This window comes from Leptonychotes weddellii, chromosome 5 (assembly GCF_054177405.1).
Source record: "Leptonychotes weddellii isolate Sample4059 chromosome 5, ASM5417740v2, whole genome shotgun sequence".
Taxonomy (NCBI): Eukaryota; Metazoa; Chordata; class Mammalia; order Carnivora; family Phocidae; genus Leptonychotes; species Leptonychotes weddellii.
In genome coordinates, this window is record NC_138373.1 from 127360695 (window position 1) to 127384701 (window position 24007).

At 35.3% G+C, this 24007-nt stretch overlaps 1 protein-coding gene and 1 non-coding gene across 2 annotated transcripts in view; both read left to right on the forward strand.

Annotated features, from left to right (window-relative positions):
- Positions 1 to 24007, forward strand: part of TMTC2 (transmembrane O-mannosyltransferase targeting cadherins 2) — a 341011-nt gene that overhangs the window by 208564 nt on the left and 108440 nt on the right. The window contains exon 4 of the mRNA XM_081822153.1: positions 4647 to 4761. Within this exon, the coding sequence (XP_081678279.1) occupies positions 4647 to 4761 (115 nt within the window). The remainder of the gene's footprint in view (positions 1 to 4646; positions 4762 to 24007) is intronic.
- On the forward strand, positions 772 to 921 carry LOC115938425 (U12 minor spliceosomal RNA). The gene has a single exon (XR_004073548.1). It is a non-coding gene; the product is annotated as a U12 minor spliceosomal RNA (small nuclear RNA).

Below are 24007 nucleotides of genomic sequence, written 5' to 3' on the forward strand. Positions count from 1 at the left end.
AAACAATGTGAAAATATTGGTTGAAATTACATAGAATTTCTAGATTAATTTTGGAGACTTGACATCTTTCTAATGTTAAATTGTCCCACCCATGAGGCTTGGGATATTTCTCCATATTTTTCAGTTTTGGGTTGGATACTTTCAATTAGTCAGACTAGCTAGATTTAAAAATTGATCTGATATAAAAAAAAGTTGACTTGCTTGATGTGATCAAAAAAACCCCCATAGCAACACTGATTAATTCTATCGGATAATTATATAGATGTGAAATCATAACACTAGCCCTTTTAAAATGTACTTTTTATAGTTCACTTTAATGTGTTTTCCTCTAAAGCACATCTGTGGTAGCTAAATCTTAAGTGGTTTTTTAATTCAGTGATTTTTTTTTTGTACTTTTTATCATTGAAATATGATAAATGAATAGCTTTTATGAAAAGAATTACTATTTAGTTGACTACCAGTGGCATTTTTAAATTTTAGGTCATAATTCTGTAGGGCAACTTCATATTTTTAGAAGTGATCTTTATGTTAGCATTGAGTTTTTGTAGCATGGATGCAAGAATCAATCACATTTAAATTAGAAAGTGTGGAAATAGTGACAGCAGTTTTCATACCAAAAACAAAACAAAACAAAGCAAAACAAAAAAAGTATGCAAACATTTTAGTCTAAGTTTTGGCAGCTCTTACTTTAAAAGAAGGAAAACCCAGAATATATTTTGATAAACACAGTATTGTGTTTTATAAACAGTTATAGGAAAAGAAGGGATTTTGATGCCTTACACTTAGGGATAAGGAAAACAATGATTCCGAGTGACACCTGCATGCTCATTGCTAATGTGAGATGAATTTTTGAGCTGGTAAAAGTGGCCCCTAAGTTGACCTGCCTACTTTGCTGGATGCCTGGGAATCGCAATCTGTTTGTGTTCCCCTTTAAAACACTGGAAGAGTAGACTGGTATGAAGGTGATAAAGGAGCGTGAGGAAAAAGAACAAGGTGGGGGGGGATATTGAAAAGGGATTGTTTTCATATTTGAATATGATAAAATGGTCTCCGTCAATGCCTTTCAGCCAGAGACATTCAGGAACACACTGATCCTAAAGAATTTGGCTTAATTACTACTTTCATTGAGGGAACATTGCATGGGGGATCCTGAGGTTGTATCCTAGGGTTTGAACTTTGGTTGGGTGATTTGGGAGAGGGTCTAAAGAAGCAGGGCTGTTCTCTAGATTGGATGCTGGAACAATTCTATGACTGGATAAAGAAGTCATTCATTTAGCAAGAGAGAGGGATGTTTGGTATTTTGTGGGTTGTGCTGTGGCCTTTTTCTTTTTTGTGTTTGGTAAAATTATGAAGTAGTCTCGCTTTCTCTCACTTACCATGGATTCAAAGTAACCTTGTCTCACGTTGGTATTCTGTAAGAATGTGTATGTACAATAGAAAAAAAATAGCCTGATGGTGAGTGTCTGATGAGTTCAGGACATCAAAGTCTACCCTTCTTCCCATTCCCCCCACTTTCTCCCTTCCTTCCTCTTTCATCCGTAAGTAGTAAAATTGTTTTCAACATATATTCTTAATTTGGGAATTTTCTTTTTCACTTCCCAGTCACCCAGGGCAATGACTGAATCATAAGGATGTGAGAGACTTCTAGCTGGACAAAAAACAAGAAACTTGGCATCACGTGTGGCTTTGCCTCAGATAACCTTGCCAGGGATTTTTAATTCTGAGTTGTATTCTCACTTTGAAATAACCATTTCCCTTGCTGCCTTGTCCCAGTGGAGACCACGTTTGATCCTTTGCTTTTACTTTTCCCCTTACCTGGTTTCACCAGTCTTTGCAAGGCTGGCTCCTTATCTTTCAGTCTTTGGACATCACATCCTTTTCCCCACTTCTAAGATAATCCCTATGTAAATTCGCCTCATCCACTCCACCTTACATGGCTATTTTGTTAGCACTTCTCATTAGCACTTGTCATTATCTGAAGTTAACTCATTTATTCTGTTATGTGGTTCTTCCTTCCCCACTCCGCTTTACTTCCCGTGTCAAACATAAGTTCTGCATGCGTGAGAACTTGTATGTACGTACAGGTCCAGGTGCCCGGCCCCTAATCAAGTTCCCAGAGCCAAATAGGTGTTTAGCAAATACTGGTATAATAATTGGATATGTATATGAAAAAACAAATGAACAACCAACTCAGTAAACATATATTCTAAACACAACTCTATATCTGTTGACTATTAAAAAGAGAAACACTTGTTAGCTTATTATTTCATTGAGATAGAAGTACCTGAGGAAAATGGCAATTTGTTTCCCTGGAAATATGCCTTAGAATTTTCAAAGCAATTCTTTGCTATTATGTTTCTTTCAGCATCTGTGTTCTAAGACTATGGGTTAGGGGCGCCTGGGTGGCTCAGTGGTTAAGTGTCTGCCTTCATCTCAGATCATGATCCCAGGGGCTCCCTGCTCAGCAGGGAGCCTGCTTCTCCCTCTCCCACTCTCCCTGCTTGTGTTCCCTCTCTCTCTGTCTCTCTCTCTGTCAAATAAATAAATAAAATCTTTAAAAAAAAAAAAAAAGACAATGGGTTAGATGAGATAGTATTATAATGGTGTTTTCCTGGGGCTTAAATTAATATTTGGAGGCATTTCTCTGGAGTGATTCCAATGTAAATAATATGCTTTTCCTACTACTTTGTATTACTGCTATTAAATTTAATATTTGATTTTGAAAATATTTTAAACTAATTTGACAATATTTTAAAACTAAGTTTTATCTTTTACTTCAAGGATTCAGTTTTTCATGGATTTAGAATGCCAAGTCTGAGTTGTAGTGTGTGAAAGTTGGTTTGCAGTGAAAGATGAAACGTGGTCTGAAAATGTTAGGTGGACAGTGGAAAAAGTTTGGAAGCCACCAGCCTTGGATTGGAATTCCTGCTCTGATACTTTTTTATTAATTTTTCAAGTTCTTTAATGTCTCTGAGTCTGTTTCCTCACTCACAGAGTGGACAGGGTATTTTATGTACAGGACTGTGTTTAGAGCTCTGTGAGACGATCCATTTCAGGAGTGTGGTGTGGTATGTGACGTTATTAGGTGATGAATAAATGTAAGAACAGTGCTTTCCCTCTGTTTTCCATCAGAGGAAAAAGGAGGCATATGCCTTTCCAAATACAGAAAATTATTACTCTCTGTAGATAATATGAGGGCATAAAATACATTATATTTGATATTATTTCTATAAGCAGGGCCTTGACATTGTAAATTGCAAAAAGTATCAATCACAAGAATATTAATGATAATAGCAAATACTTGTTGAGTGTTTGCCACATGACAGGCACTGTCTTAACACCTTACCTATATTAACTCATTTAATCCTCATCACAAAACCCATGAAATACCAATTATTTTTCCTCTTTTACAGATGAGTAAATTAAGGCACAGTGTTAAATTAGCAGGGCACAGAGGCAACTTTGGCATTGAAAGATTATACACTTTTTTATGCATTAAAAATGGATACCCCCAAACCTCTTTCATTCCTCAGATACAGTCAGTAATTACCCAAGTAAATATATCTTGATGCACATAAGCCTTCTTCTCATCCCCATCTTCTATCTGGGAGGGACTCCAGTTTCAGCACTCGACACCCCATCTCCTTTTGGTAAGGAAGACAACAGAAGTATCCAAGTTTGAGGGTTAGGTGTACTTGAGAGCCATGCTATACAGACGTTGTTGATGGTGTATCTTTGGTCTTTTGAATGTTGAGAAATCATGATTACTTGGGGTGAAAAATAAAGGGCATACAGAAATTACAGATTTTATTTAAACATTATGTATGACGGTGCTTGGGTGACTCAGTCAGTCAAGTGTCTGACTTCAGCTCAGGTCATGATCTCGGGGTCTTGGGATCGAGCCCTGCATTGGACTCCCTGCTCAGTGGGGAGTCTGCTTCTCCTCCTGCCCCTCCCCCCCCGCTTGTGCACACATATTCTCTTCTCTCTCTCTCAAATAAATAAATAAAATCTTTAAGAAAAGCAAATATTATGTATGAAAATACTGAGACAGTGATTTTCCTACAAATAGATTTATTAGCAGGGGAGGTATAAAAGAACATTAAATCTAAATAAACCATGTATATTTAACCATTTTAAGAAATACAAGGTTTTACCAATATGTTCTGATGATTATTAAGCCTCTTTATTGCTTTGATCTTAGTTATCTTGCTTTTTCTCCTGTTCTTCCATGTCATTTATCAGTTTTATCATGTTTGAATGAAATCTTTGCTTATTTTAAGATGATTTCTTACAGTTTCTGGTTCAGTAAGTATACAATAATTTCAGGCCACGAAGACCCGTACTGAAATTGGAAAGAGCATGAAGTCTTTGTAGATGATCTTAAGATAACATTGTTCTTGGCCTTGTGATGAACTGCATATGTATATCAGCTTTGAGACATAATAATTACTTCAGTTTTTTTAAGACTTTGTATTTAATCTCCTGGCTTGATGAAATGTTGGAGTATAAAGGAAATAAATTTTCCTTCTTAAAAATGTTTTATGAAGGTTTTCTCTCCCTGTGGTACTTCCTGATGGCCTGATATTATGTCATATATAATTGGATTGACGCTCAGCCTGAATACTTCTTCCTCTTCTTGGCAGCATGGGGTAACCTTGGAAATGTTCTGAAGAGTCAGAGCAAAATTTCTGAAGCTGAAAGCGCCTATAGGAATGCTTTGTACTACCGTAGCAACATGGCTGACATGCTTTATAATTTGTGAGTATGCATTACTTTCTCTGGTTTGGTTCATCTTTGAAACCTGTGGTGAGAGAAGGTTGATTTAACTGCTGGAAATGGAAATGATGATAGCTGTTTTTCTGAGACAGTCTTTCCGTTAATCATACCCATGAGACTAGTAGGTGGATAGTTATTTGTGATTTCTTTGTTTTCGGCTTCTGCATCAATATCCATATGTATTGATGGACTATGGTTGAATTTTTTTGATGTACTATGCCATATAACATAAAAATTGGTTAAATGCTTGTAGTTTTTTGTTTGTTAGTTTTGTTTTTGTTTTTAAGTTCCATTAATAGTTGGGATCAGGTGTGCCTGGGTGGCTCAGCCAGTTGAGTGCCTTTGGCTCAGGTCCTGATTCTGGGTCCTGGGATCCAGCCAAGCATCAGGTTCCCTGCTCAGTGGGGAGCCTGCTTTTTCCCTCTGCCTGCCGCTCCCCCTGCTTGTGCACTCTCTCTCTCCTCTCCCCTCCTCCAAAGCTACTGGTAATTAAGTTAGGATATTGGGATAATTTAGAGTATTTGTGTATGTCAGGTTAGAAAAATCCCTAGGGGAAAAATCTGCTGTTCTTTGGCTGGAAAGCCCTAGGGGGTACAGTAAGATATTAATGGAAACATGCAAAACCCAAATCTCTTCTTTGTCTCTTATATTTATGACACTTTTTTTGTTTGCAAGTAACAGAAACTTGGTCTAACTTTGCTTAAACACAAAAGAGAATTTATTAACTCCTGTAATTGAAAATTCCTGGGGTTGACGGAATGTAGGCACAATTAGAGCCAGGTGTTTTATATTTCAGAAATTTGTTTATATTTTGTGTCTATGATTTCCTTTGGGTTCACTCCATTCTCTGTGGGACTCTGTCTATATCAATTGGAAAGATGACTCGTACACATTTATAATATCCTGACCCTTTTCAATCTCAGAAGGAGTTGCATTGGTGTCTCTATTAATCCTGGGAAAGGTCTCTGAATGACCCTTTTGGGGTCATGTATTATCTCTTGAGTGAACCATGGGGCAGACCGGCAGGGGCGGCAGTAAGACACCTCCTTTGGCAGGGCCTCCAGAGTTTTGACTGATTTGGGGGAGGATCAAGTTCCTGTAGGAAGGGACCAGGCATAATATGTCTACGGCTTATGTTTAATGAATATGATGTTATATTGATTGTATCAAACTGTTTTGGCAACGTAATTTTTAATATGTGTTTATGTTCTGGTTGCATCTAAATCTTTGGTAGGCTAAATCTAAAAGAATAGATAGGAAAAAAATTGAAAAATGAATGAAAATAAGCAAAATCTAGATTTTTAAGAGAAGGCAGACAGGATGAGCTCACTTTAACTTCCTGTGCATTTACCTTGTATTGAAACTCTTAGACTTTAACACCAGGATCTCAATCTCCTGGGCTATGGTCTAAATTAGATCAGCATGAGTTTTGTGTTGATTTGCATAGTGTTTAATTTTCTCTTTTTTACCAGGAATGCTTTCAGCGGGGGGAACACCTCCAGTTTGTACAATCCCTGGTTCTTGTGTTCTGCTGTTTCATGCTTCACCATGTATATTACCATTTTCCCGGAAATAATTTTTTTCCATCTTTTTTTTTTTTTTTGCTTGAATGAGTATATATGCATACTCCCACTAAGGCTTTCCCCATGTCTGCTTCAACTAAATAATGTGTTGCTACTTTACTACTGGTTAATGGTATTTTTATTTCATGAAAAAAGAACCTTATTAGTTTGATAAATTTGCACAGTTTTTTTTTGGATCTGAAAGTAACATTGTCAAAGGGACCCCTTGTCTTTTCTTGCAATATGGGATGGCAGTTTTCTTCTGGTGTCCATTCTCCACAGTTTTTCAGAGGAGAAAGTAAACTGAACAACCCACACTTCTTCACTAAGCTTATTTTTCTCTTTCTTACCTACAGCCAATGGTTTAAGGTTACCTACCTCCTGGTGCTATCTGGCATGTGTTGAAAGAAAAAGGAAATGTATCTATCTAGGCTTACTTTTTGCTGAGAAGAGAAATTTATTCAATTAGACAAATACACTTTACATGTAATTTAAAACCTGTATCTTGTAACTTCCTCTGTGATCGTATATTTGAACTATTATGGCATGGACAGACCTCCCCAAACCCAAATGAAAACTCCTTGCTGGAGAAGTTATTAACAAGATATTGATTAACAAGTTATTAAGCTTGTTATTAACAAGATACAATTTTTTTTCTTATTTATAAGTGATATGTGGCATAAATGCCATATATAGTTCCAAAATGTTTTTACTAACATGGTAGGTTTTTAAAACTACACTTAGCTCAAATGGAGAGGTTTAAATCCCATAAGAAATGTTGCCATTGTTTTTAAAGTATTGGATTATAAAACCCATGTGGTTGATAGAACTCTGATATTAAATAATTATATTTCAAAATAGGTGAATTCTTCATTGATTTTAATCAATTATTAATAAAATGCACCAAGATAGATATTTTACTACCCATATTAATAAAATGCACCAAGATAGATATTTTACTACCCATAATATTATAAATGTGTCTGGTATCCTATGTCACTAGGAGCAAACTTTTGTCTTTGGTTTTGTTTTTTCTGTTTATTTACACAGTTAGGAAAGAAGCCAAGTTTTCTCATGGACCATTTAGAGACTATCTGACAAAAAGTTTTTCTTTCTTCTGCTATTTTCATTACATAATTTTCTCTGATTTACAGAAATTGCTCCTTATCCTGTTTCAATCCTGAAAGAAAGAGGAATGTGCTTTGTTCAGTTTTACCAGTAGGCTTAACCTGATATCACTCCTTTGTGGTAGTAGCAGATATTAATCACATTTCATATCATCAGTTACTCTTAAAGATGTTTATGACCAAAGCCTGAAACTAATGAACCCATTACATTAGTTGGCATGAAATACCCATATTTATTAGTGAATTTTAGAATTTTGGGAATCATAAGCTCCTGTTAGGTCCTGTACTTAACTTTTAATCAATAACCTAGATTTTTTTTTTTTTAACACATTCAGTGTTCCTAAATCTGCTTGCTTTGTAAACTACTGAAAAAATTTCATGTTGTTAGGAATTTATATTAGGAAAATAATCTGTAGATAGACATACATTATTATGTAACTTCAAAACCATGATTAGTAAAGTGAAGTCCATCACTACTGGCCGGACACAGGATGATTCTAAGAGGTCAGAGATAATCTTTAAGTTAATTCCTGTGATTTTATTTTTCTGCTTATATTTTAAAAATAGAACTGGGATATCTAAATGTTGTTCCAGGTCAGGATAGAAGGAAAAAAGGTTGATTTGGAAAAATAATAGGTAAGCAGTAATACAAATGATATGTGGTTATATCTGAAGTTTAGGGAACATTGCATTAAGAGATTTTAAAACTTTCAGGACATTTTTCTGCAGGATTAATATCAAGTTATATCTGAGAGGTGCATGCATACAGTTATACTGCCTATTTATAAAATGATGGAATAATTTTAATTTTTTTTTCTCTGGTAGCAATTACTTGAATTACTTCTATGTGCCAAGCACTCTTAGTTCTTTACATATGTTATGACAGCTTGTCTTCAAATGAGGCCTACAAAATGACGAAAATGAAACTCAGGTAATTTGTGTTGGATCACACAAATAAAAGAGGAGCCAATATTTGAACGTAAGATGTTCTGACTATATATCCATGCAATAATAGTATTTCTTCTTAAGCTGGCAGAAATAAACCAAGGGTATGAGGTAAAAGACCTCAGTATATATCTTTTAAATCCAGAAAAAAAATTAATTCAAACTACCTTTACATATAGATATAAAATACGTGGAATTACATCTAATAGAGAGTATCAGTTATTTTATGACACTTAACTAAGTTTCCTAAACTTTTGCTATAGAGTTTTGTTAGAAGGATCATGTGTTTGCACCACTGAACTAAGTTCAAGAAGAAAGTGCCATAGAAATTGTTTTAAATGGTCTAAATCCATTAATTATAAGGTTTTGATAACACTTTAATCCATGCTTACAGATAACAATTATATAATGTGAAATTTGAAACAGTACTTAAGTACTTTTTAAAAAAAATTGAGATATAGGGTGCCTGGGTGGCTCAGATGGTTAAGCGTCTGCCTTTGGCTCAGGTCATGATCCCGGAGTTCTGGGATCGAGTCCCACATCAGGCTCCCTGCTCAGTGGGGAGCCTGCTTCTCCCTCTGCCTCTCTCTCTCTCTCTATCTCTCATGAATAAATTAATAAAATCTTTAAAAAAAATTGAGATATAATTGAAATATAACATTATGTTGGTTTCAGGCATACAATATAATTCAATATGTGTATGTACTGTGAAATCATCACAAGTCTAATTATATGTCACTATACATAGTTACAATTCTTTTTCTTGTGATGAGAGCTTTTACTTGGCAAATTCCTCTTTGCAACTTTCAAATATACAGCACATTGTTATTAGCTCTAGTGGCCATACTTACACTAGATACCCATGACATATATATTTTATAACCGGAAGTTTGTACCTTTTGACCCTCTTCACCCATTTCACTATCCCCCCTTCTACTCTTAAAAGCAACTGATGTAGTACATTTATCGCATAGCCTTATATTCAGCCTTTTATTCATATTGCTCTATTTATTAAAATCCAGTACTTCACACAAGTAATTTTAAGACCAGTTTAACAGATATGTGTTATGATGTTGGTTTCTCTTTCCATGTGTAATAAATTTCAGGGACAAAGCAGATAGACCATTGCTCAATGATTTATATTGTCAAATTTTATAAATGTATAGTCGACTTTCAACATTTTAACTGTACTACTCACTGCATCTGAAGTATAATTGATTTCTAGCCTGAAAAATACTCAGTCATTGTTCTTTCATTGTTGTTATAGATTTGTCCTAGCAGTCTGTTCCAAATGATATTTAAACAAGTAATTCAATAGAGCATTGACTATTTCATTAGGTATTAGATTTCAGAGTGCCAATAATAAATTTAATGTGGTTTAATCAAATCTTAATTATCTTCCATAAACATAGGGGATCATTTTTGTGGATAATAGAGATTTTGCCACCATAAGTTGTCAATTTTATTCTATGTTGTAAGAACCTAAGTAATCTTCTAATATGAGAAGCTAGGAAAGGAGCAATAAAATAATTTAAAGAAGTAAAAAGAAAATGTTAATGAGGTAGAATATGGAGAAACAATGGGAAATAATGCATAAGTATAAGAGAGTGTTCTTTAAAAGACCAACAATTTCTTTCTTTTTTTTTTTTTTAAGATTTTATTTATTTATTTTGAGAGAGAGAGAATGAGAGACAGAGAGCATGAGAGGGGGGAGGGTCAGAGGCAGAAGCAGGCTCCCTGCCGAGCAGGGAGCCCGATGCGGGACTCGATCCCGGGACTCCAGGATCATGACCTGAGCCGAAGGCAGTCGCTTAACCAACTGAGCCACCCAGGCGCCCAAAAGACCAACAATTTCTGGGGTGCCTTGGTGGCTCAGTTGGTTAAGGGTCTGCCTTTGGCTCAGGTCATGATCTCAGGGTCTTGAGATTGAGACCTGGGTTGGGCTCCCTGCTCAGCGAGGAGTCTGCCTTTCCCTCTCCCCTACCCCTTCCCCCTGCTTGTGCTCTCTCTGTCTCTCAAATAAATAAATAAAATCTTGGGGCGCCTGGGTGGCTCAGTCGTTAAGCGTCTGCCTTCGGCTCAGGTCATGATCCCAGGGTCCTGGGATTGAGCCCCGCATCGGGCTCCCTACTCCCGCGGGAAGCCTGCTTCTCCCTCTCCCACTCCCGCTGCTTGTGTTCCCTCTCTCGCTGTGTCTCTCTCTGTCAAATAAATAAAATCTTTAAAAAAAAAAAATAAAATAAATAAATAAATAAAATCTTAAAAAAAAAAGATGAACAATTTCTGGCAAGGGTAATATAAGACAAAATAGAAAATCTTGAGTATATAACATAGAAAATGAGGAAGAGGCTACAGCCAGATAATGGAAGCTTAAACTAACAAAACATTGGTTATACATACAAAAGTCCTTGTGATATGAATGTTTTTCTGGGAAAATATAAATGATTAACATTAACCCAAGAAGTAGGCGATTTGGAAAAACTTGAAAACCATATTAAAGAATTTTCTCCACCAGGAAACAAGTTCAGGCCTTTGATGTGTGAGTCCTATCAAATCTTCAATCAAGTGATATTTCTTGTACCAGTTATACTTCTCATTTATTTTTGTGAAGCTAGATAAACTGATGGCAAAAGGTCTGACTATATTTAACACCAAAATAACAAAGGAGAATAATGACAACAGTAACAACAAACATCGAAAACAAAAAAACCCAGAAGACAAAAAACAAACCCACGCACCAAAACAAATAAACAACAAAATAACAGAACCGCCAGTTATACCTGTGAATATAAATGTGCACATATCCTAAAATTAATATAGTGGATGTAGCAGCATATTAAAGATTAAAACATCACTATCAGATGGGACTTATTCTAAGATTTATAGGTGGTATTCAATATTACAATTCAATTATTATACTCTTTCAATTTAAAAAGTCAGAAGAGGAAAGAATTATGATCATCTCTAGAAATGCCAAGAAGGCTTTTGATCAACATCTGCTTCATAAATAACAAATAAACTTATAAATAAATAAGAATTGTAATAAACTAGGAATAAATACATAGTTCTATAACATAAAGAATATCTGTCTAAAGTTAATAGTAATATTGAAGTACAGTGGTCATTTCCATTCACATTAATTTTCTTGAGGTAGTGGCAATTTCTTATTGGTCATTGTATCTCTTCATATGTAAACAGTTCTAATTGCATTGATTTTATAATGAATTATGAAATCTGTGTCAGAGCAGAAAAGACCCTGCTTATCAATATAAGTGATAAGATTAGTAACGGGTATTAAATAACCTCAGTCTTGGAGGCATTTTAACTATTATCACGAAATGATTCCAGATCACTAGGAGCCTTCTTGAATTACACATCTAGAGTTGCATTTTCTTGCAATTTCAGAAGCAAACACATTTACATTAAGATTGGTTCATGTATTAGTTTCCTACAGCTGCCATAACAAAGCACCACAAAGTAAGTGGCTAAAAACAATAGAAATTGATTTTGTCACAAGTGTGGGGCTAATAGTCTGAAATCAAGGTATCCACATTACTGTGCTCCCTCTGAAACCTGTAAGGGAATCCTTCCTTGCTTCTCTCCTGTGATTTGCTGGCATTCTTTGGAGTTTCTTGGCTTGCATCTGCAGAACCCGAGTCTCTGCCTTTGTCATCATGTGGTGGTCTCCCTGCGTGTTCTTGTCTTCACATTCACGTAAGGGGACCAGTCGTTGGATTGGGGCCCCTCCCTTATTAAATTAACAACTTACATCTGCAATGATCCTGTCCCCAAATAAGGTCATATTTTGAGGAGTTGGGGGTGAGGACTTCAACATATCTTTTTCTGGAGGAGAGACATCATTCACTCAATAACAGCTGCCTATCAAAATCTTCAGTTTGAGAGAGATCAGACAGTTGTTTCTCATGGAGGAGTGGATCAGGTGAAAGATGCCCAATTGGAAGCAAAATTTTCCATAGAATCTCAATGAGTTTATGTATCTCACGCTGCCAAGAACTCTAAGGAGGAAGTAATTTAAGAGGATATAGCGTGAAGGAAATGTGGGGTACAGAGTTGCCACTATAGATCAGATTCTAGTGAGAGATTGATAGGTTCATTCAGGGCCAGGTTTTGAGAACCCTTGAGAAGTGAGAAGAATCAGAGATTGCAGAATAGAAGTGGTGTGACTACCTGACAGAGCTGAGCCATTCTTGAGCTCCGTCGCAAACAAGGCATGAGAAGCCCATGGAATGAGGAAGACAGGTGGAAATGAGGGGGAAAGGAACCCCTTGGCCACATGGCTAGATTTCAGGACAGGGTTTCCTGCCAAGTTCCATGGATGTATGCAGGTATGCGTGTGTTAAGGATGGAGAGAGGTGTCCAGTAAGCAGACTGGTCTCCCAAAATAGAGAATTTGGGAAAGGCTATTGAACAGGAGTGCCTGGAAGTGCTTGCCATTGTGTGAAGTAAATGAGACGGAGAGGTTTGGGTAAAATTTCATTGGCTTTAGGTCACTAGGACTTGTATACATAATTCGTTTGGCTCTTTACTGATTGCTGGAATGAGGTAGGGCAGCCTACCATACCTGCTTGTTCTCCTGGCAAGAGCAAGGCCTACACTTACTACATACTTTGTTTTAATTGATAATTTTCACCAATCAATACACAAATACAATCTAGTTGTAAAACACTGAAACAGTACTGAAGAATATGGAGTAAAGCATAAAAGTTTCTAATTGCATTTCTTACCCACCTTTTCCCTGCTCTGTGATAAATCTTTTGATATTTTTCACAACTATTTATATACATGCAGTTATACAACATATTTTTAACTTTTTTCCCCTGCATGTATGTGGCACCATTGATTTTTAAATTTGTGTGTGTGCAGGTGTGTCAAAATCTGCATGACCCTCCCCATTTGGATTCACATTAAATGGTTTCTACTGAGACTATTATATAGACAGCATTAATAAATGCCCAGTAGAATGGTTTCAAAACTGCTGCTTCATTCTCCATTTCCCTAATTACAGGTGGAGTTGAACAATTTTTCTTATTTTATTGGTTCTTTGTAATTGTACTGGGAACTAATTGTTCATATTCCTTGCCTGGTTTCTTGTTGATTTGTGGAGTGTAAAATAAAATGCCCTATGTATAGGGCATTTGTGTATATGCATATACACAAAAATCAGTTTTGCAAATATTTTCTTCTACTTTTTGTCTTTTTACTTTTCTTATAATGTTTATTGTACATAACTCAAATTTTATATTTTTCTTTCTACTTATCTATATAAAACCACAAGTATTTTCATTTAAAGCCTCTGTATTTTCTGTCTCTATGAAGACCATTCACAGGGCAATTTAAAAAATTATGCATTTCTAAAATACTTTTAGAATTAATTTTGAGGGTTTTTTGGGGGGGAGTCCTTAATCTACTCAGGATATATTATTTTTGTATTAAGGCATAATTTTTTTCTAGTGGTTACTAATACCAAGCGAATAATTTATTGAATAGTTTTCATGTAGACTAAATTTGTCAACATGGAATCATTGTTGTGGCCTTTATTCTGGTCTTTTGGCGACCCACAGCAAGAACAAACTTTTATTTGCTCTAACTTCCTCAAAATTTCAGATTTTGAAAGGCAAGTTTCCCATTCTTGTTTGTTTTCTAACACTTCTTGATTATTCCTCTGTGTTTTCTGTTTAACGTGGATCTGATCATAGCCTTGTTAAATTGCATTAGAAGTTGAGTTGGGCTTTGATTGGTTATGCAGTGACTCTGTATTAGAGTGAGGAGAACTGATATTGTCACACTTTGAAGCTTCCCTTTCCGATACATGTATTGCTACATTTATCCCAATTTTTAAATTTCCCTTTATTAACAACATTTTATATTTTTTCCACAAAGGTCTCACATATTTGAAGTTGATCTTTTTTCTTAATTTTTTTTCTGGTTGAGACTGCAAATGTGTTTATTTTTTTTTGGTTATTCAAGTGTAGTTAATGTACAGTGTTATATTAGTTTCAGATGTACAGCAATATAATGATTCAATAATTCTTTTTTAAAATTTTTAAATTTTTTTAAGGTTTTATTTATTTGCGAGAAAGACACAGAGAGAGAGAGAGAGCACACAGACAGGGGGAGGGGCAGATCCCAATGCGGGGCTTGATCCCAGGACCCTGGGATCATGACCTGAACCGAAAGCAAATGCTTAACCGACTGAGCAACCCAGGTACCTCAATGATTCAATAATTCTATATACTCAGTAGTCATCAAGATGAGTGTCCTCTTAATCTACTTTATTTCATCCATTCCCCCACCTACCTCCCCTCTGGCAACAACCCATTTATTCTTTGTTTTTAAGAGTCTATTTTTTTGTCTTTTTAAAAAAAATTTCTTTGTTCCTTTGTTTTGTTTCTTAAGTTACACACATGAGTGAAATCATATGGTATTTGTCTTTCTCTGACTGACTTATTTTACTTAGCATTGTACCTTTGAGGTCCATCCATGTTGTTGCAAATGACAAGATTTCTTTCTTTTTTATGGCTGAGTAATATTCCATTGTATATATTTACTATGTCTTCTTTATCCGTTCATTTATGGATGGACACTTGGGTTGATTCCATATCTTGGCTATTGTAAATAATGCTAAACAGGGGTGCATGTATCTTTTTGAATTAATGTTTTCATTTTCTTTGGGTAAATATCCAGTAGTGGAATTACTGCTTCATATGGTAATTCTATTTTTAACTTTTTGAGGAACCTCCATGCTGTTGCCCATGGTGGCTGCACCAATTTGCATTCCCACTAACACAGCACATGAAAATTCTTTTTTCTCCATATCCTCTCCAACACTTGTTATTTCTTGATGGATTTTATCCATCTGACCGGTGTAAAGTAATATCTCATTGTGGTTTTGATTTACATTTCCCCGATGATTAGTGATGTTGAACATCTTTTCATGTGTCTGTTGGCCATCTGTATGTCTTTGGAAAAATGTCTAGTCAGATCCTCTGCCTATTTTTTAATTGGAATATTTGTGGTCTTTTGGTGTTGAGTTGTATAAGTTCTTTATCTATTTTGGACATTGACCCCTTATCAGATATATCATTTGTAAATATCTTTTCTCATTCAATAGATTGGCTTACTGTTTTGTTCATGGTTTCCTTTGTTATGCAAAAGCTTTTTATTTTGGTGTAGTCCCAATAATTTAAAATGCTTTTGTTTCCCTTGCCATAGGACACATAGCTGGAAAAATGTTCCTAAAGCTGATGTCAAAGAAATTATTGCCTGTGTTTTCTTTTAGGAATTTTATGGTTTCAAGTCTCACATTTAGGTCTTTAATCCATTTTGAGTTTATTTTTGTGTATGTTATTAGAAAGTGGTCCAATTTTATTCTTTTGGATGTAGCTGTCCAGTTTTCCCAACACCCACATTTGTTGAAGAGACTTTTTCCCATTATATAGTCTTGACTTTTTTGTCATAGTTTAATTGGCCTTCATAAAAGTGTGGGTTTACTTCGGGACCCTATTCTGTTCCATTGAACTTTGTGTCAATTTTTTTGTCAGTACCATACTGTTCCTGATTACTACAGCTTTTTAGGATATCTTGAAATCTGGGATTATGATACCTCAAGCTCTTTTTCAGTATTGATTCAGGATCTTCTGTGGTTCTATACAAATTTTAGGATTATTTGTTCTAGTTCTGTGAAAAATGTTGTTGGCATTTTGATAATGATTGCATTGAATCTGTAGGTTGCTTTGGGTTGTATGGACATTTTTAACAATATTGGTTTTTCCAATCCATGAACATGGAGTATCTTTCCACTTGTTTGTGTCATCTTCAGTTCCTTTCATTAATGTTTTCTAGTTTTTGGAGTACAGATCTTCCACCTCCTTGGTTAAGTTTATTCATAGATGTTTTATTCTATTGGGTGCAATTTTAAATAGATTATTTTCTTAATTTCTCTTTCTGCTACTCAGTATTGTATAGAAGTGCAACAGATATATGTATATTAATTTTGTATCTTGGAACTTTATTGAATTCATTTATCGGTTCTAATAGTTTTTTGGTGGAGTCTTTATGATTTTTTATATATAGTATCATTTTATCTGCAAATAGTGAAACTTTTACTTCTTCCTTACCAATTTATATTCATGTATTTATATTATATATTTCTTAATATTCTAAAAATCTATTTTTGGTAATGTGAATTAGATTTTTCCCCTTCATTACATTTTAAATTGGTTGTTCCTGATTGTTTAGATTTATTTTTTCTAAATATGCCTGATTCCAAGTTTTTATTGTTGTTGTGGCTTTATCACATATCTGAATTTTAGTTGAAGGTTCTTTTTTGGAGTTTTCCCAAACTTTTTTGCTGAGAGGCTTCTGCACATACTATTTGTTTTTTTCATGTAACATTTTCTACCATTTTCTCCCCTTCTGACCTCTTTACCTCCCACTTCCCATTCTTTTTACCTGGCTGATAATTTTATATTCTTTCTATCTCAGCTTATGTGATACTCCCTGGGAAAATTTCTTGATACTTTTTATATTTTCAGAGTTGGAAGATAGGTACCCTTCCCAAATCTCACCATAGCAACCAATACTTGATTCTTTATAGTCTGGATCATATTGTCATTTGTCATCCCCTTAATTACAGTGTAATTTCTTTAAGGTCAGAGGGTGCTTAGATACCATTCTATCCCTGATACTAAGTATAATGACAGGCACATGGGCTTTAAATTATGTACGTGTTGATTAACAAGCTAATGAATGAGTTAAACTATGGATATGTTAATTAATAAATCAGTGAATTAATTAATAAACAAATAAGCGAGTTGATTAATGAGTACACTACCGAATGGAAATAAATCAACTAAGTTCAAGTTTGTCAGACAGTACTCCTGTGTTCTGCTCATTATACCTAGCTGATCCACTTCTTTCCCAACTAGTGTTACTGCCTATGTCCACTTATCTGACTCTCCATATTGATTTATTGCACAATTTTTAAATTTATATCTATCTATGTCTATGTAAAGAGTCACTGTCCAAAAAACATAAAAGTGGTAAAATTCCCTTAGACCGTTGTTATTGTATACAATATATGTACATACTGATGTTGGATAAAGATTCTGGAATATATCATCTAATGTCAAGGCCTGAGTTTTCTTTCCCTTTCTCCCACCAAACCCTGGAAATATTTCCTTTATTACAAACATGTTGAAAATAAACTATTTTTCAAAATCAGTAAGAGAAAATATCTTATTGTTACTTAACTGGATAACCAGCCAAGGGACATTTCAACAAAACAAATTCTGGTATTTTCATTTGTTAATTAGAAAAAAAATTAAATGGTAAATAATGAAGTACATAATTATATTCTGATTTGTTAAAAATGAAATGATAAGATGTTTCATGATTCTGAAAATATTACGAGTCATTTTAAAATCCTACTTGAGATATATATAAGTGCCTTTACAGCTATTTTTTGTTAATAGAAACACATTACTGGAATTTGTCTTTTAGTAATTTCAGTCCTAATTTCTAGACTTAGTGTAATATTAACCATCTCTTCAGGACAAATAGATCAGTTAAGAATATAAGTGTAGCCCTTATTGGAATATTTTTGAAAATATTTTGAAAATAAAAATTAGTGTTTATTTGATACTATGCTCAGTGATTTCATCAACCATATATGCATTTGTGTATGCAAATTCTTGAATGTTTTAGCATTAAACTATCCATTCTTGAGTTTTGGTCATGATGTACTGTAATGAAGAACTTTGGCTACATCTGTCTTGTCAGATGCCAGGATAGATTAAGACAAGAGAATTACTAGATAATGACCTGAACATCTGCAGGATAGTAAAGAGGAAGTCAGAAATGATTTTATGGTGAAGCTGCAATTATAATACATTGGGTCAATTAAAAAAAGGAAAAACCGGGGCACCTGGGTGGCTCAGTCGTTAAGCGTCTGCCTTCAGCTCAGGTCATGATCTCAAGGTTCTGGGATCGAGCCTCGCATCAGGCTCCCTGCTCCATGGGGAGCCTGCTTCTCCCTCTCCCACTCCCCCTGCTTGTGTTCCCTCTCTCTGTGTCTCTCTCTGTCAAATAAATAAATAAAATCTTTAAAAAAAAAAAAGGAAAAACCACAAAATGAAACATGTTTTATTGTAGGTTTTATGGTAAAGCATCATATGTGATTGTCAGTTAAAATTACAATTTGTGTGTAACATGAAAACTCATAGCACTCAATAGTATTCAGTAAGTTTCTGTAAGTGGTCTAAGGGAAGAAGCTGGATCTGTTCAGGTGCCTGGTGCACTCCCAAAGAGCCCTACTTATCTAACCAAAGCTCACAGAAAGATAGGAAAGTTCCAGTGTGCTAGCATTTTCGTGGGATTTCCTCCACTATGTTGTTGCAAGTGCTAGAAGACTCAGAGTCCAGTCAGGTTTGTATGGGATTCATAAGTTAGTTTGGTAAGCATATCTATCCATGTGTTGAAAACATTCAATTTATAAGAGCATCAGGCTGAGGACTATTGGATGAATTAATTTATAATGGCATTAGTCTAAGACAGCCTAAATTGACATTTGCCTCTGTAAATCCCAGTTTATGGACCTTTCTTCTAAGTCATACCACCTGCTCTTCCATGGATAGCTTTACATTGAGTGTATTCAGTTATTTTGTAATTACAGTTAGACAAGTTAACACTTCCTACTTGCTCAACATCTTCTCCGATGGCTCATTTTTCACACCTGTTCTCTGATTCATTGTGAGTTGATTTTACAGTTTACATCAGGAGGTGAAATCTGTTTTTTTGTCACTCTAAAGTCCCCAGTTCTTGTAACACCTATGTTGAACATCATTAGTTTTACAAATTTCTGAGAAAAAATGAACAATTATAAAGTTTGATTAACATTGATTATATCTTCTCAATACATTTATAAATATGAGCACATTTGCAAATTTATGTATTGGAAATAAGGATTCATTAATTTATTTGACAAATATGGAGTGCCTTCAGAGTGACAGACACTGTATTAAATGTTGGGGATAAGCTGACAGTGTGTAGTTTCTGCTGTCAAGTAGCTTATAATCTGGATTTAAAAATATGTTAAGTAACAAAGTAGCATCTTTTCTAAGAGATAAGCTTATATTATTATGAGAAGGCAGATGGAGACCTAACTCAGCCTGGACTAATAATAATAATATGATAATAATAATAATAAAGAAAAGAGTCATACTAGGAAACAAATTAACAAGATATTTGGGGCAAAAATCATTCATTTTCAGCCATGTAAGTTTCAAATGCCTATGGGGCATCCACTAGGCATCTAGAATGTGTTTTTACAGCTCATGAGAGCATCCTGAGATAGAGCGCTGTAATTATCTCAGTACAGAAGTTGAAACGTGTGTGTGTGTGTGTGTGTGTGATATGTATAAGGACAAATGTAAGAAAGACCATGGATAGAATTCTGGGGAATGCCAGTATTTAAAGAATTTGATAGAGAAAGAGGAACCATACGGTGTGTTGAAGGAGAAGGAAAGAAGGCTGGGGTGTTTGATGTTATTGATGCTGATGAATATGACAACAAGAAGGGGAGAAATGGCCAAAAATCATCTAGTATAAAGAAGTTAAGTATTTCTTTGGAGATTTATATCCCCATGGGGGGGAAAATAGTGACATCATGGGTCTAGAAAGTTGGATATATTATTCTCTTGAATGTAATAGAAAAGTGCATTTTGTCATCATGAAGCTACAGGATATCCCAGAGAATAATTTTATCCTATGAAATGCATGGATACAATGACCAAAGAACTGTTCTTCACACTAGGAGCTCCTTGGTGGCTGGGGATGTAAATCATTTATGTCTTTGTTTCTAGCACATACTGAAGTCCTGACACCTCCTTGGTACTCAATAAATGCTTTGGAATAGAACTGAATCAAACCACTTATTATTTCACACTCATTTCTTTTATAGCAATAGAAACTACACAGTATAGTAGTGGTGTCTAGGATTGCCTGCTGGAACTAACTGTTAAACTTTGCCCTCCCCCCATAATGCAACGTAAAATTGGGGGAAATCAGAATCCTTTAAGAAATTGGAGTCTGGCAAGAGAAAGAAGGAGATTGAATTATTCCTATGCTCATTTGTATTACAGGTTTTCTATTACAAATGTAGTTTTAAAATGGCACTGTGTGGGTCATGCTTTTCCATGTAGAAATATTTATTCAAGAGTAATTGTATAGAGTTAAACTATTTTCCATGTTGGAAAAATGATGAAAGGCATTTTTCTGATATCTCATTAAAATGGCCTTTAATTTTATAATCATTTTCATCCAGAGTTCTGTAGGTAAGTTTGAGGACATGTATTAGCCCATAAAATAGGTTTATAAAGAAATTCATAATCACATCCTGTTTTAATGCCTTTTGTTTGGTTTAACTTTAAAACTGATTGAAAGTTGCATTAAGGCCAGATTTTTTTTGCATGTGTTTGTCCTAAAATTATGCTCATGTGAAAAGTGGAGGCTGCTTTGCTGCAGAATTTGAAGTAAATTAATTTCAGTTTTCTCAGAGAGAGGTTTTGCATTAAAAAAAAAGTATCTCTTTTCCTTTGCTCCTGAAGAAAAATGAACAGATGTAAATTTGTTATTTGTGTAGATCCAATCAGTCCTCTGCAGATTTCCAATTACTATGACTTAAGAATTATTTCCTAGACACACCAGGAAATATAGTAATATTATCTTCTATTTAATTTATTTTTTCTCTTATACAAAACTTAACTGTGGTTTTGCCTATATGATGGAGAAGTTGCTTAAAGTATAATTGAAGTTTGAGGCCATCTGGATATTGAAATGTTAATGAATTTTTAAAATTAATATCTTGTCATCTGCTGTTTATTTTTTCTCTTATATGTTATTCATATAAGTGATATATTATTTCTGTGGCCAAATTTTATCTCCTATCACTCATTTCTTTCAATTCTTTGCTTCAAAGAATTCCGTGAGGCCTCCCAGCTGACTCTATTTATTTATTTAAATTTCATTTTATTATGTTATCACCATACAGTACATCATTAGTTTTTGATGTAGTGTTCCATGATTCATTGTTTTCATATAACACCCAGTGCTCCATGCAATACCTGCCCTCCTTAATACCCATCACCAGGCTAACCCATCCTCCTACCCCCTCTCCCCTCTAAAACCCTCAGTTTGTTTCTTGGAGTCCATGGTCTCTCATGGTTCATCTCCCCCTCCGATATCCCCCCCTTCATTTTTCCCTTCTTTCTCCTAATGTCCTCCATACTATTCCTTATGTTCCACAAATAAGTAAAACCATATGATAATTGACTTTCTCTGCTTGACTTATTTCACTTAGCATAATCTCCTCCAGTCCCACCCATGTTGATGTAAAAGTTGGGTATTCATCCTTTCTGATGGCTGAGTAATATTCCATTGTATATATGGACCACATCTTCTTTATCCATTCATCTGTTGAAGGGCATCTCGGCTCTTTCCACAGTTTGGCTATTGCGGACATTGCTGCTATGAACACTGGGGTGCATATGGCCCTTCTTTTCACTACATCTGTGTCTTTGGGGTAAATACCCAGTAGTGCAATTGCTGGGTCATATGGTTGCTCTATTTTTAATTTTTTGAGGAACCTCCACACTGTTTTCCAAAGTGGCTGTATCAACTTGCACTCCCACCAACAGTGTAAGAAGGTTCCCCTTTCTCCACAACCTCTCCAACATTTGTTGTTTCTTTCCCCGTCCATTTTTGCCATTCTAACTGGTGTAAGGTAGTATCTCAGTGTGGTTTTGATTTGAATTTCCCTGATGGCTAATGATGATGAACGTTTTTTTTCATGTGTCTGTTAGCCATTTGTATGTCTTCTTTGGAGAAGTGTCTGTTCATGTCTTCTGCCCATTTTTTGACTTGATTGTTTTTTGGGTGTTGAGTTTGAGAAGTTCTTAAAGAACTTAAAGAACTGAAGAAGATATCAGCCTTTGTCTGTAGTGTCATTTGCAAATATCTTCTCCCATTCTGTGGGTTGCCTCTTGTTTTGTTGACTGTTTCCTTTGCTGTGCAGAAGCTTTTTATCTTGTTGAAGTCCAAAAAGTTCATTTTCGCTTTTGTTTCACTTGGCTTTGGAGATGTATTGTGAAAGAAGTTGCTGTGGCCAATGTTGAAGAGGTTACTGCCTATGTTCTTCTCTAGGATTTTGATAGATTCCCGTCTCACATTGAGGTCTTTCATCCATTTTGAGTTTATCTTTGGGTATGGTGTTAGAGAATGGTCAAGTTTCATTCTTCTTCAATATATGGTGCCCGATTTTCTCAGCACCATATATTGAAGAGACTGTCTTTTTTCCACTGCATATTTTTTCCTGCTTTGTCGAAGATTATTTGACCACAGAGTTGAGGGTCCATATGGTGAGTTCTCTATTCTGTTCCATTGGTCTATATATCTGTTTTTGTGCCAGTACCATGCTGTCATGGTGATCAGTGCTTTGTAATATAGCTTGAAATCAGGCAATGTGATGCCCCCAGCTTTGTTTTTCTTTTTCAACATTTCCTTGGCGATTCGGGGTCTTTTCTGATTCTGTACAAATTTTAGGATTGCTTGTTCCAGCACTTTGAAAAATGTCATTGAAATTTGGATCGGGATGGTGTTGAAGATATAGATTGCTCTGAGCAGCATAGATGTTTTAACTATTTATTCTTCCAATCCGTGAGCATGGAATGTTTTTCCATCTTTTTGTGTCTTCTTCAATTTCTTTCATGAGTGTTCCGTAGTTCTAGAGTATAGATCCTTTACCTCTTTGGTTAGGTTTATTCTGAGGTATCTTATGGTTTTTGGTGCCATTGTAAATGGAATCGATTCTCTAATTTCTCTTTCTACAGTTGCATTGTTAGTGTATAAGAAAGCAACTGATTTCTGTGCATTGATTTTGTATCCTGCCACATTACTGAATTGCTGTGTGAGTTCCAGTAATTTGGGGGTGGAGTCTTTTGGATTTTCCACATAAAGTATCATGTCATCTGTGAAGAGAGAGAGTTTGACTTTTTCTTTGCCAATTTGAATACCTTTTATTTCTTTTTGTTGCTTGATTGCTGTTGCTAGGACTTCTAGTACTATGTTGAACAGTAGTGGTGAGCGTGGGCATCCTTGTCATGTTCCTGATCTTAGGGGAAAGGTTCTCAGCTTTTCCCCATTGAGTATGATATTCGCTGTGGGTTTTTCATAGATGGATTTTATGAACTTGAGGAATGTTCCCTCTATCCCTATACTCTGAAGAGTTTTAATCAGGAAAGGATGCTGTATTTTGTCAAATGCTTTTTCTGCATCAATGGAGAGGACCATATGGTTCTTCTCTCTCCTCTTATTAATGTGTTCTATCACATTGATTGATTTGCGAGTGTTGAACCACCCTTGCATCCTGGGGATAAATCCCACTTGGTCGTGGTGGCTGATCCTTTTAATGTATTGTTGGATCCTATTAGCTAGGATTTTGTTGAGAATTTTGGAATCCATATTCGTCAGGGATATCGGTCTGAAATTCTCCTTTTTGATGGGGTCTTTGCCTGGTTT